The 12,077-nt window shown below is 43.7% G+C and overlaps 1 protein-coding gene across 1 annotated transcript; it reads right to left on the bottom strand.

Moving 5' to 3' along the window:
- Positions 1 to 4,714: 4,714 nt before the first annotated feature.
- On the bottom strand, positions 4,715 to 12,027 carry socs9 (suppressor of cytokine signaling 9). Its single transcript, XM_053423591.1, has 2 exons — positions 9,198 to 12,027; positions 4,715 to 7,274 (listed from the first exon to the last, which is right to left on the bottom strand). The coding sequence occupies exon 2, from the start codon at positions 7,128 to 7,130 to the stop codon at positions 5,502 to 5,504; it is 1,629 nt and encodes a 542-aa protein (XP_053279566.1). The 5' UTR covers positions 7,131 to 7,274; positions 9,198 to 12,027; the 3' UTR covers positions 4,715 to 5,501.
- Between the last annotated feature and the right edge of the window lie 50 nt (positions 12,028 to 12,077).

Genomic DNA, 12,077 nt, shown 5'->3' with positions numbered 1-12,077 from the left:
GTGACTTAATTCCTTTCAGCGGCTTTGATCCGACTTGTGTGCACGTTGGCTCACTGTCACGGCTTATTCTTAATTGAACCGTTGCTAATGCCATTAGCAACACCTGGGCTTCTGCTACTGACAAGTTGAAACGCTGCCTGAAATAAATCCACACATTTATCTCCAATACATTGAATTTGATATAAGAAATGAGTTTGTATTAATATATTAATGTAAATCCATGTTTAGGAGGCTGATATTTATGAGTGTAATTTGGTGCAGATCCAATTACAAACCTGGATCCAGTTAAATGTGGAGGAACATGCTCCTCTGAGTCACGTTCCAATTCTGATGAATTCTGATAAGTCTATGGTTGAAACAGCAGATGGCAGCCATTACAGTAAAGGGACGTATGAGTTATAAATAAGACTCCTGAACGTGGTTCCTTAAAGAATGCATCGACTTTAATGAAGTAAAAAAAAGCAAACAAATACTAGCAGCATGTCACGGTGGACTAATTTGCAAAGGACGATTCATTTGCATGAAAACTGGGAGCGTGAGTGTAACCGAGGGGATCTGTTCTGGTTTGTGTGATCTGCGTGGAGTCCAGATCGTTTAGGTTCCCGCGCTCCACCAACACGTTAAACCTGCAAATTAAACTTGCTCACTCTGACAGAATGTTAAAGGGATAGAAAATGAATACCTGGGAGAAAGACAAATCTCAGGTGCCCGTTGTGAGGAACGACTCTTACAACAACCGGCTGCCAAGGTCCACACGCTCCTTTCTCATTTGTAAGTTTTCACCGGGCGCACACACCGGTCAATGCAACTGTTGTGCAACAGCATAATTAGCCACAGAGAGCAGAAGTTGTGTAGTTTAATTTATCACTTCTGCAATTATAAATGTTCCCTTGTATCAATGATGCATGGCCATTTTAACCAGTCATTGTGACTGCATCTCATAATTAACCATTCTTCTCAAAGCAAACATTGCTTATCTATAATTATATCTGTGGCTCCATTATAGACTGTGCGAGCAAACACACTGATGCACATTACAACTATATGTGTCAAATTACAGGATATGTTAATTTGCAAAAGCTTCATGAATCATCAGGCGTCATTATCGGTCCACTGTATGTCCCAGTGTTATTTCCAGGCAGTTGGTTAATGACTTCCTGGGCTGAGGCCTGGGATCCGGGCTTCGGTTTGTGTGTGTGTCATTTACACCGCAATCCCATCAATCAGGGTTTGTATCACTGGCTAAACTGTGGCACGCCCAACACCCCCATTATTCCATCAACAACCTGTCAGTGTGGACGAGAGGGATAAACACAGGCAGCGGAAGGTGACACGCGGATCCAAATGAGAAAAGCTGCAGCGAAGGCCTCGTTCGAGATTCCAGGGAGAACTTCTGGATTGTAAACAGGAGGCAGAGAGGAAATGTGTTGTCAAAGGCTTTTGCTTCCAGGGAAACAAACATCAGACGAAGGCGACACACTAGGTGACAATGTACCTCCTGGGGGGGATTGAGACACTTTTAAAAACTGAGAACTTGAACACCTCGGGAGGGACTTTCTGGGTTTCTGACAAGAGGTGCTCCGTTTGAAATGGCGCGACATGAAATAGACAACGATGTTCCCCTTCATGTTCAAGGTGGGAACAATTCTGTGGGATTCATTTACTGACCAGAAATAACTCCCTGTCCGCCGCAGTGTTTCCCTCTGTCACAGAAACGTGTTCCTCCTCTGTGGGTGGATGAGAAGGAATCAGGTCTGGCTGCATACATCTTGCAGGAATTTTCAAAAACACTTTGAAAAGCCCTCCCCTGGATATAATGTCCTAGATACACATGGCACATCTCACGGTGGATGAGTGAACCATCTATATGGGTCTGTGCACAGCCGCCAAAAAGCACAGACTGTCACTGTGCATGTTCTCACTCGCAAATAATCCACGTCGAGCCCTTTTTACAGCATTTGTTGGATTATGAGCGGCAGATTATTTTTTGCAAAGTAATTGTCCCCCAGGTGTTAAGAACATTCCAATCGTATTCTCCACCCTCATGGGGCTGAACTGTAGAGATTAGGCTCAGAGAAATATCTCCCTCAATGGAAGAGAGTGTGTGTGGGGGGGAGAGATCCAGACAGGCACAAACACACTGAGCAGGAGTAACCAATCAGCTTTCTGCTTTGCTCGAGCACGATGTCCTCAGGGCCCATTGATCCAGTCAGAGAACGGCCCTAGTTTCTCTCTCTCTCGCCCCCCCCCTCCACCCAGGACCTGTAATACCTGCATGATGAGAGCCACCGAGCTGCCATCTACAGCCGCACTCAATCCCTCCATCTCCAGGCGCCGAGAGCACAAACAGGCCTGAGACCAGCCACTGGAAAAAGAACCCAGCGCAGCTCTTTACAGCCACCTGCTGTGCTGCACGTAACACAACAATCTGCACGGACTCAAACACTCAATGTCCGTGAGTGCTGTTTGTTATGAGATATGACCAACATGCATAATTAACGAGATGCTTCATCATATATTGAACTTGTTAACACTTTTATTTAACAAGTCTTTTCCACATATCGTTGGAGGGGAATTGTCCAAACAGTTTAGGTTGTTTAGTCGTGTTGAGTTTACACAGTTGAGGATCTCCAGAGAAACACTGGGAGAAACCAAACCACATATTCATTCATTACTGATGAAATATTAATCACTCTGTTCTCCGTGTATGTGTTTGATGGTTACTGGTAGAAAAATGTGCTCATCTGATCTGCTGTGCTCTCAAACCCTCTGTAGGTTCCACTTGATTGGAAATTATCGATTGGAAATGTGCCATTTAAACCAATACTTAGCACCAAATTACACATTAGTCACGTGTAAGCTTGCATATAAATTAGTTTGTCACCCTTAAAACAATTACAGGAAAACCCCGGCACATAAATATATTCTTGTATGTTTATCTGCCATAAAACACCAGATTGTGTTGCGGTGGAAAATACAAGACAAAAGCCTTTAACTGTCACGGGAATGAAGATGCATGTGCAGAAGGTTCATAGCGTCGACAACACTTGTGTATGCATGACAGGTCAAATGTCTTCCAACACACATAGCACTGTTCTATACTTTGGATTTTATACTGACTTAATTAAGTACACAAAAGGTCAAAGGTCTGGACTTTGCATTTTCGGATGCAGACTTTAACGCTGCCTTGGAACGGCTGTTTAAATTATAGCATCTTCATTAGTGGCGGAGCGAACTGTCATGAATAATTTGCATCCGGCAAATCAAATCACCCGTCTCGAGGAGGAGAAGCCGTATCGGAGCGGTTCAGGGGGCGACTGGGGATCCATTCTCTACGCTTTCTTATTAACACCGGAGCGCTCTTCTTTTGTGATTATTACTTACTGCATACAACAATTAGCTGCCTGGTCTCTCTTGTGTGTTTCCATTAGTACAAAGATGCCGCTCACACACAGCAGTGCATGACTCGTCTGCACAGGTAAATGTTGCAGCTAATCTGTGGAATAAGTCCTTGATAATAAGGTGAATTAAAGTCTGTCTGGCGTGAAGTGTTTGACTCATTTGTGGCACGTTGGTTTTGTTTGCACATTCAGACATGCAGATCTGACTTGTCTTCATTTTAGGAGATTGACAGTGCTTGTGTAGAATAGGCCCCATTTGCAATGTTGACATAATTATTCTGTTTAAATATAAATGTTTGTCTTTGTAAAGTAATACAATTATTTTCTCTTTGCATTGGTAGAATTTGAGTGTTGACATATTTTTTTCCATTGATATATTTAAAAATAAATATATTTACTTCTGACAATGAGGTTTTGTTTTCGTTCATTTGTCTGTTTGTTCACAGGAACACACACAAACTGTGGGGTGGATTGGTGGAATGATGCATTATGGGTCAGGGAAGAACCACATTCAGTTTTTGGGAGGATCCCCCCCCCAACTTTCGTTAACAAAGCAAGAAATGGAGGTTTTCTATAATTCAGTGACATGTTTAGGGGGCTGATATTTATGGGTTTGTGCGATTCAGTACAAATTCCAATGAAAATTCGGACCTAGTGAATTTTAATGTGGTTTCGATTTGGGACCGTTGGGCCTTGGTGGAGGTTTACGCTTTCTGATACCATTCTAGTTTGTTATGTACATGCACAGACACAGGTATATTATGCATTATATCATAAGCTATAAGGTGCACTATATCCTATACTCCCACATATTCAATTTTAAGCATTTGCCTCGGGTTCATAGACTTGCATTTACAGCAGTACCTCTCCTCAGAGCCTTTAGGGTTTCAGCCTGGGTCTGATTCATCTCTTCAAATCTTTTCAGATCTTACAGGCTTTTTTGCTGTGTAGCTGACTTAATGTCAAGCTCCAGAAAAAGCCTACATACATTCTATGTCCCATCATATTCCTCTTAAAAATCAAGATTCACCACTGCTAATATACTACGACAATGTTACTGAACTGCTGGAATGAAAGATTAGTGTGTTCACCCCCCCCCCCCCCCCTTCTTTAAAGCACAACAGGGAGTAAAGCAACAACATTCTTTAAGGATCTGGGTCTTCCCGCTACAATTACATAAAAAAATTAAAAAAAGAAGTCAGACCAAATCTCTGGACCGGGGACGAGTACATCAAAAACAGCACTGCAGACAGATTTTCAGTCAAATAAGATCCATCAATGTGTGTGCTCCATCATTTACATTCTACAACTGCTTCACCTTCACATTTGATCCTTTAATTCCAAACTAATGAAGTCCGCCGGCACTCGGCGTGTGTGCGGTTCAACCTCCGGAGAAACAACAGATGGTTTTTAGATGAAGGGGAAGAACAAAGCGACCAAATGATGTAGAATCGGAACATATGGCATTCATTTACTACTGGTTGTGCAATATCACTTTGAAGTTTTCCCTGCAATGAAACTATGACACTGAACAATAAGCGTCCTCATGACTTCAGTGTGTGACAAATATCTATTCTGGATCAAACCTTCTCTTTCATTGTAAGAGCAGATAGGACATGGATCTACATCTAACCAATTATAGAAATTCCTAGGATCGCTGTGGTTAATGATTTACACTTCCTCACCTCAGTAACAAATAGGAAACCTTGTCTGTGTGTGATCCGTCTTCCCAGCATGTGACTGATGAACAACTCTATTATTTTAATCATCTCCGTTTCCACTAAGACACATTCCCCCGCCGTCTGATAATAAAGCTGATTTAGTCGCACTTGAGAACACAGATGATGAGAGGGTAGTTCTCTGAGCACCGCGGATCTAAATACAACGGTTTAATCTGAGCATTAAGAACATGGAGCGTGAAAGATCAGTCAGATTACTCCTCATCAGTGTAGTTCACACAATTGTTAAGACATGTACAGCAGGGATAAAATAAATATGAACAGTGCAGTGTAGGTTAAAACAGCCATAGAGCCAAGAACACTATTCAGTTCAATAAAGAGAGACCTGTGTTAAAAATGTATTTGTCTCTTCTGTTGTCCTTCATTCCCACCAGGTGTCCATTCGCCGTACACGTACTCTCTGCTTATAGTGGTATTCTTTCAGGTGCTTTTTCAAAGTATTTGGAATGGGAAGCATGTTAATGCCATCGTAGGTGTTACAGCTGCTTATGGCCGCTCGGCAGATGTGCTGCAGGCTGAAGGGCTGTGTGCGGTGGATGGGGTTGGAAAGCAGGGGCTCGAAGAACATGCACGAGTTGGGGTCCTTGTAGTGCTCCAGCAATCCTGTAACTGTGGAAGCGTGGAAGACACTGGGGTCGTGCACGTCGAAACTGAAATTGTGGTTCCACTGTTCGATGCGTGCGTGGAGCGAGCGGCCGTAGCGGCGGAAGCTGACAGAGAAGAGGTAATCCTCCTGGGCAGAGTCCCGCAGGAGGAAAGTGCCCTCGGGCTTTCCCTCCAGCAGTGTCTCTGCCTCATAGCGGTCCATCACCCCCCAGTAACATGGGAGGTTGGTAATTTGCAGCAGGTCTGGAACTAAACAGTGAATGTAATCAATCTGAGTGTGAATGCGGTAGCCATCTTCCGATGTTTGTGGTTCAGTCTGAGGAAGGACGGCTTTGGAGGGCATGTTGGTCGCTGCAACCTCTGGTTCAACCACAGGGTCAGGGATGGTCTCACTGGTGGGGACAGAGGCCGATGCTGAGGCCGAGGCCACCACCTCGTCCAGAGTGTCCAGACAGCTCTGAAGCAGGAGCTGGTGCTGCTGCTGTCTTTGGAGAAGAAGCTGCTGTTGCTGCTGAGCGGAGGCTCTGTCAGCCCCTGCTAACTCATTCATACCGTGAGCCAGCTTAGGGCCATGCTTGTAGAGAGGGTTAATTTGGGCCGTCACCTCAAATGTGTGAATCTCTGCATTGGGGGGTGGCTCAACACCTTGCTCAATGCTAATTCGCCTGCGCTCTCTCAACCTATCGTCTACGTCCTCCACCACAGCAGCCATGGCTGCAGGTGGGGCACTGCACACGACTGCAGCATCCACCACGGGGGGCTGGGTGATGGGGGCTGTGTGCTGCTTAATGAGATACCACTTCTGAGCCAGCTCAGACCCTACAGGAAAAGGGCAGTCATCCAACATCAACTCACTGAGATGGATCTTACGCCTTGAGGAGGCACAGGCGGCTGATGATGATGATGATAGAGCCTGTGGAGCTGGTGCTGCTGCACTGTGCGTCTTTATTGGGAAACACTGCCCCATTGCATCTTGGATTTTTTGCCGGAGAGTGCGACTGCTGCTCGAGCCTCTGCTGTCACCTTCACTTGACGCAGACGACTCACTGGCAGAGCCGATGGTTTCCAGTCCCGGCCTAGCTGCTATACATTCTTGTCCTAGTGGAGAGGCGGTGACGTCCAATCCCGGCAATCTCCAGCTCTCCCTCAGGGAACAGGAAGATTGGTCACTGCTCTCCAGGTCACTTAACAGCTCACCATACTCAAAGCCATCGCTGACAGGTCGCTCAGCAGGTGATTCATGGCAGGCAAGGCCCTTTTTCTTGGCCTTTCCACCTTTCCTTCCTGTATCCCGTCTTTCCTCTGACCGGCTCTGTCTCACCTTGGGACGAGCCCCCCTCTCTCGATCCTTCCCTCGGTTCCCTGAATCATTTGGTAGTGACATGATGGATTATGGGGTGAAATGGCAACTGTTGCACCGCTCCAGAGAGTTGCCAAAGGATGACTTATTAGCAAAAAGTTTCCCATCCACATCCCTGGTCTGAGAGGCCATTATCGTTGTCCATGCATTGTGGACATACAGATTAACCTGCAAGACAAAATGAGATGATGCTTAAAGCCGGCAGATTGTTTCCCCCCCCCCGTCAAAATAATTCTATTGTTAAAACTGTTTCAGAGATGTTCATTTAAGAGACGTAACTTAATCATTTTCATGTTTATATTTATATTAATATGAAAGATATACAGAGAGTGGTCATAACAATAAACATACCCAGCAGGTCATGTGACCGGCCATGTTAATCTAACTTGTTCTATCAAGAAGATGGAACCTCGTGTGATGTAGTTGTTTTAAGTGAGCGAACATGCTTTCACTGGATTTGAAAGATTCCATGTCTCCTGATGTATTATTAGTATGATGCCATCAGACATAGAATGGGGGAGGGGGGGAAGAAAGTGGACAACAGCCCGACAACTCATTGAGGATACTGGTTGATTTGTACTGGTTTTCAATAGTAATCTACAGCTGATGAGATTGAACTGTGTGGGGTCAGTAGTCAACAGGACACGTGCTATGCATGAGGCAAGTTTGGAGCACTTGCTAATGACTAATGTCTTAATTATGGAACAACAATGCATGCTGAGTTAATTTTTTTCTGTCAGATTGATTGAGTGAATGCTTTGAGGGACCTGGTTCCCCAAGGAGCTGTTCTGGACAACCTCCTGTTATCAGGGACATGTATTGTCCCGCGTGTGCTCAGCTTGTAAAGGAAAACATGTCAAACCTATATTGTTCTATGAGAGTTTATTCAGAGAGTGTGGGTCACGTTGAATGGACACTGAACTAAAACTTTGCATAGTCAAATTGTTTCAACGATACATGATCCATTATAAGGCTCATAATCCACCTCGGCCTACATAGAATTATCTTTGCAACCGGGTCATTTAAGTGTATTAAAGTGCAGAAATATATATTTAAAAATAATCTAGTACAGTTTGCAGTTCTCACCATGAGGTTGGCTAACAGACATACTAGTTTTCCCTTAAGGAACCGTAACTACCATGTACTTTTTGAAATATCGTTAGCAGTTTAATAAAAGGGGAAGTTCATGGGGTCGAGAACTAATCTAGCTTCAGCACTCTGAGATGTTTTAAGGTTGGTTTTAGCTTTCCTGGGCTTTTCGTGGACATGATACATTTATGACAATGAACATCTGGAGTTTGTTCACATGGGCTGAACCATAAACAACAACAAATAACAGAGAACATGAGTCACAATTAGGGTCTGAACATCCAGTTCCATAAACAAATCATTGTCTCATAACTTTAGGAGAAAACATATCTCTGCGTGACAGTTTAACTTTCAGGTTTAAATTACTTACGTCCATTGTTATTCCCTAAAGCAAAGTATATACTACTTTTCTTTTTAACTCCACATCTGAAAGTCAGACACACAGAAGTTACAGTTCATCTAATAAGTTGTTGTGTCTCTATGTAACATTAACTGTGGAAGTATGTTTAGAGCATTTCTCAACGTTAAATTACGTTTAATCTGTAATTTCACACACTGACAAAAGCCAGTAGCCCGCTATGGTAGTTAGCTTTGTGATGTAAAAAAGTTCAGATGATAAGAACTAAAGCTTTTTTTAAATGTCAAACCTTTTTGACTCTGAAAAGACTTCGATGTCTGTACAAGCAGCGAGTTAAAAATGTCTGATAAGGATCTGAGTAAAAGAGATGACGCTCAGTCCCAAATCCCATAATGTAGAGTGGAGGCTCATTAAAAGTAGATACTTTCAACCGTGAAGCTAGCTGGAGCTATATGCTTACTAAATGCAGATGTCAGGTTATTCAGATACACAAACGAGTCAAAAACACCATTCACAGCGAACGACAACACTGGCGTTAGCGTCGCTAGCAAGCAGCTGTTTACGGCGGACGAGCTAAGTTAGCTAACCACATGCTAACTTGGGTACTTTCACCCTGTAGACAGGACACGTCGCGTTGTACTCACACTTCCTCGCGTCGAGCTTCATCAACGACGTCTTCTGTGAACATCCGGTCGCGGCTGGTGTCAAAGTTTGCGGACGAAGTAGCTTTTTGTTTCCTCTCGGACGAACTAATGAGCGCTAACAAGGCGGCTAGCTCCCGTTAGCTTGACAGATGAACCGCCGCGGTGCGACCCGGATGTATACAAGCAATGGGGGGAGGGAATGGAGAGATGGAGGGATGGAGAGGAATAGAAACGTGTGAAGAAAGTAAGTAAACAGCGACAACGCACAAGTGGAAGTTGCAAAAGAACTGAACCTCTTTATTTGGACTGTCATCGATCAGACGGATGCTGCACTTCAGACCATTCACACACGTGAGAGACAGTAAAAAAGAGTGTTAAGCATGGGATGCAAAAGGTTTCATAAAATATTAGAAAATGTCCAGGGGGGAGGGGGGTGGAGTCATCAGAATTAAATATAAATTGTACAAGACAAATATAAGCAATGGAGCCACAGTTCAGTTTAGTTCAATTATTATTGTTATTAAGCCTGGCAGGGACATTAAAGGTTCAGTGTGTAGATTTTAGTGACATCTGGGGGTGAAGTTGGATGTTGCAGCTGAATACACCTGACCTCAACCTCTACAGGTGTTTAGTTTGTCCTGTAAAAAACATGGCGTCCTCCGTAGAGAGGACCCGCTCCCGATGTAAATATGAAGTATTTAAATAAAAAGGGCCCATTCTAGGGTAAAGAAAACAATTTGTACAATTTAGATGAAACACACTCGGGTAAAACATCACTAGGATTATGTTATCAATTTCTGCCAATAGATCCCTTTCACCTGGATCTTACACACTGAGCCTTTAACAACATGATCTGTGGGTAGAAGTCTCCATGTGACACAGGCGCTGTACCGCCTTGTGGGTGCTTGGTATGTAAAAATACACCAGGCTGAACGCGTGAAGTGCATTGCCCCCCTCCCCCCACAACTCATCTCACAACCCATTGGAATGTAAACATGGAGTAAACATTATTCCTTGGCCTGTTATTAGTGTTCAGTTTACTCATAATCACATCGTTGGTGGCTCAGATAAGCATCGTCATCCCCTGCTGCATCTTCATTATGCACAGACACCAGCAGAACTCTGCCCCATGGTACCTCTGTCTATTTTCTGTAATGTGTAGACTGCCCAAGGCTTCAGAGGCCATGATAAGGATGATCTGAGCGACTTGTTAACACAGTTGCTATGCAGTATAGTGAAGAGTTAAAAAATAAGATCTTAAAGTTGTCAGCGTTGCAAACCCGCTGCAGTCCTCTTTGGGCATGAGTGCGATGCTTTTAGTAAGTCAGATCTATCCGAGAGCCTGCTCTGAAGAAATTCATGACTAGACTACTGCTCAAGACCGTTTTATCAACTTGTCGAGGATACTGGAGCTCTGCATTTCAGGCACCACATGAACAGTTTAAAGAGGACATGACAGCGAACAGCTCAGTCACAAGGTCAAGAAAGCTCATTCTCTCTCGTCACTGCATGACCAGAAAAGCAGGCGTTATGTGCCCCATACGGTTATCACTTTAAAAATCTACCGAGACTCATATGGCGCCCTTGGATTGGTGGGTAGAAGGGCTTTTGTTTTCAGGCTCTACCCAGCCAGCTCCTGTGTGAGAAGGCTTCAGTTCTTTAATGCGTTACATAGTGAGACAATGGAGAATTCATGACATCACTTAACATGAATCGGGCATTATCCCAGAGCGATGTAAACAGTGACATTTAGGCGATATAAACATACAACATTAGTTGCAAGACTTCTTGCTCTCTAGCTGTAGGTGACACTGGGCGCCATCAACCACCATGTCCTCTATCTACAACAGTGCTGTATTAGTGTGGCAAAACATGCGATTATAGAAAATAAGCATAAGTTATCAATATCACGGGAGAGTAAAAAATACATTTGGAAAAGATATCTGTAAATAACCTTTTTTTCTTTTTTACTAGACCGACCTATGGCTCTGCTGAAATAAAAATGTGAATGGTTATCCCTGCCTTATGATGTAACCAAAAGTGATCCAAACGTTGAGACCATATTACACATACATGCACCTCCGCTCTGCCACATTCAAAGACAGAGGCTGTATAAGACCGTTTCTTGATTCAACACTGATACCACATGATAATGTTTGGGTTCTGAGACTGAACCACACAGAGACACAAACAGAAAATATGGACATCGTCAAGCACCTTGAAAAGTATGATTCATCAAATCATCACGTTGGCCGTTGGAGGAAGAGGGCGCTGTGAGGCTGAGGGCGCTGCGCTCCCGAGCATCTATTACAGGATCAAGCTTCATTTTCCAAAGCCAATCATAAAGAGGCCAGAGGGTTGAAATGAGTTTCGTTTAGTTTTCTCACTCGGCATTTGAGTGTAGATTGAAAACACTCTCCCCTCATTCCCTTTAACAATTCAATATCAAATCAGCTCTTTGCACAGTACAAACCACACCGGCCCTTATTCACCGCTCTGGGATTCCTCGGCACAAAATGAGATTCATCATCATTTACGTAGTAGGGCATAAAATGACAGAGACAAATTGCAGCTGGCATTAAGTCTTCAAACTGCTGTTCTTTTTTTTTTTAAACAAAATTGAACCATTCTGCTGCACTTCACTACAAAGATCCTTTTCAAATTAACCATCGTACAACCGTTCTCTTTGGCTTTGTAGAAGTTTGGAGGAGGACAGTCACTTCTACTTTGACTACCTGTTCAGGGAGGATGACCAAAACAACGGGTATGCCAACAGTTGAATTACAAGCTTTTGTCTCCATCCTTCAACTTCACTTGAGAAGAGGAAAGGAACCTTAGTTTCAACCAACACAAGCTCTCACTAGCACTGGTTACAGAACA

This window comes from Pleuronectes platessa, chromosome 5 (genome assembly GCF_947347685.1).
Source record: "Pleuronectes platessa chromosome 5, fPlePla1.1, whole genome shotgun sequence".
Taxonomy (NCBI): Eukaryota; Metazoa; Chordata; class Actinopteri; order Pleuronectiformes; family Pleuronectidae; genus Pleuronectes; species Pleuronectes platessa.
Note: the sequence above shows the minus strand (reverse complement) of the source record. Positions and strands in the feature narration are given on the sequence as shown.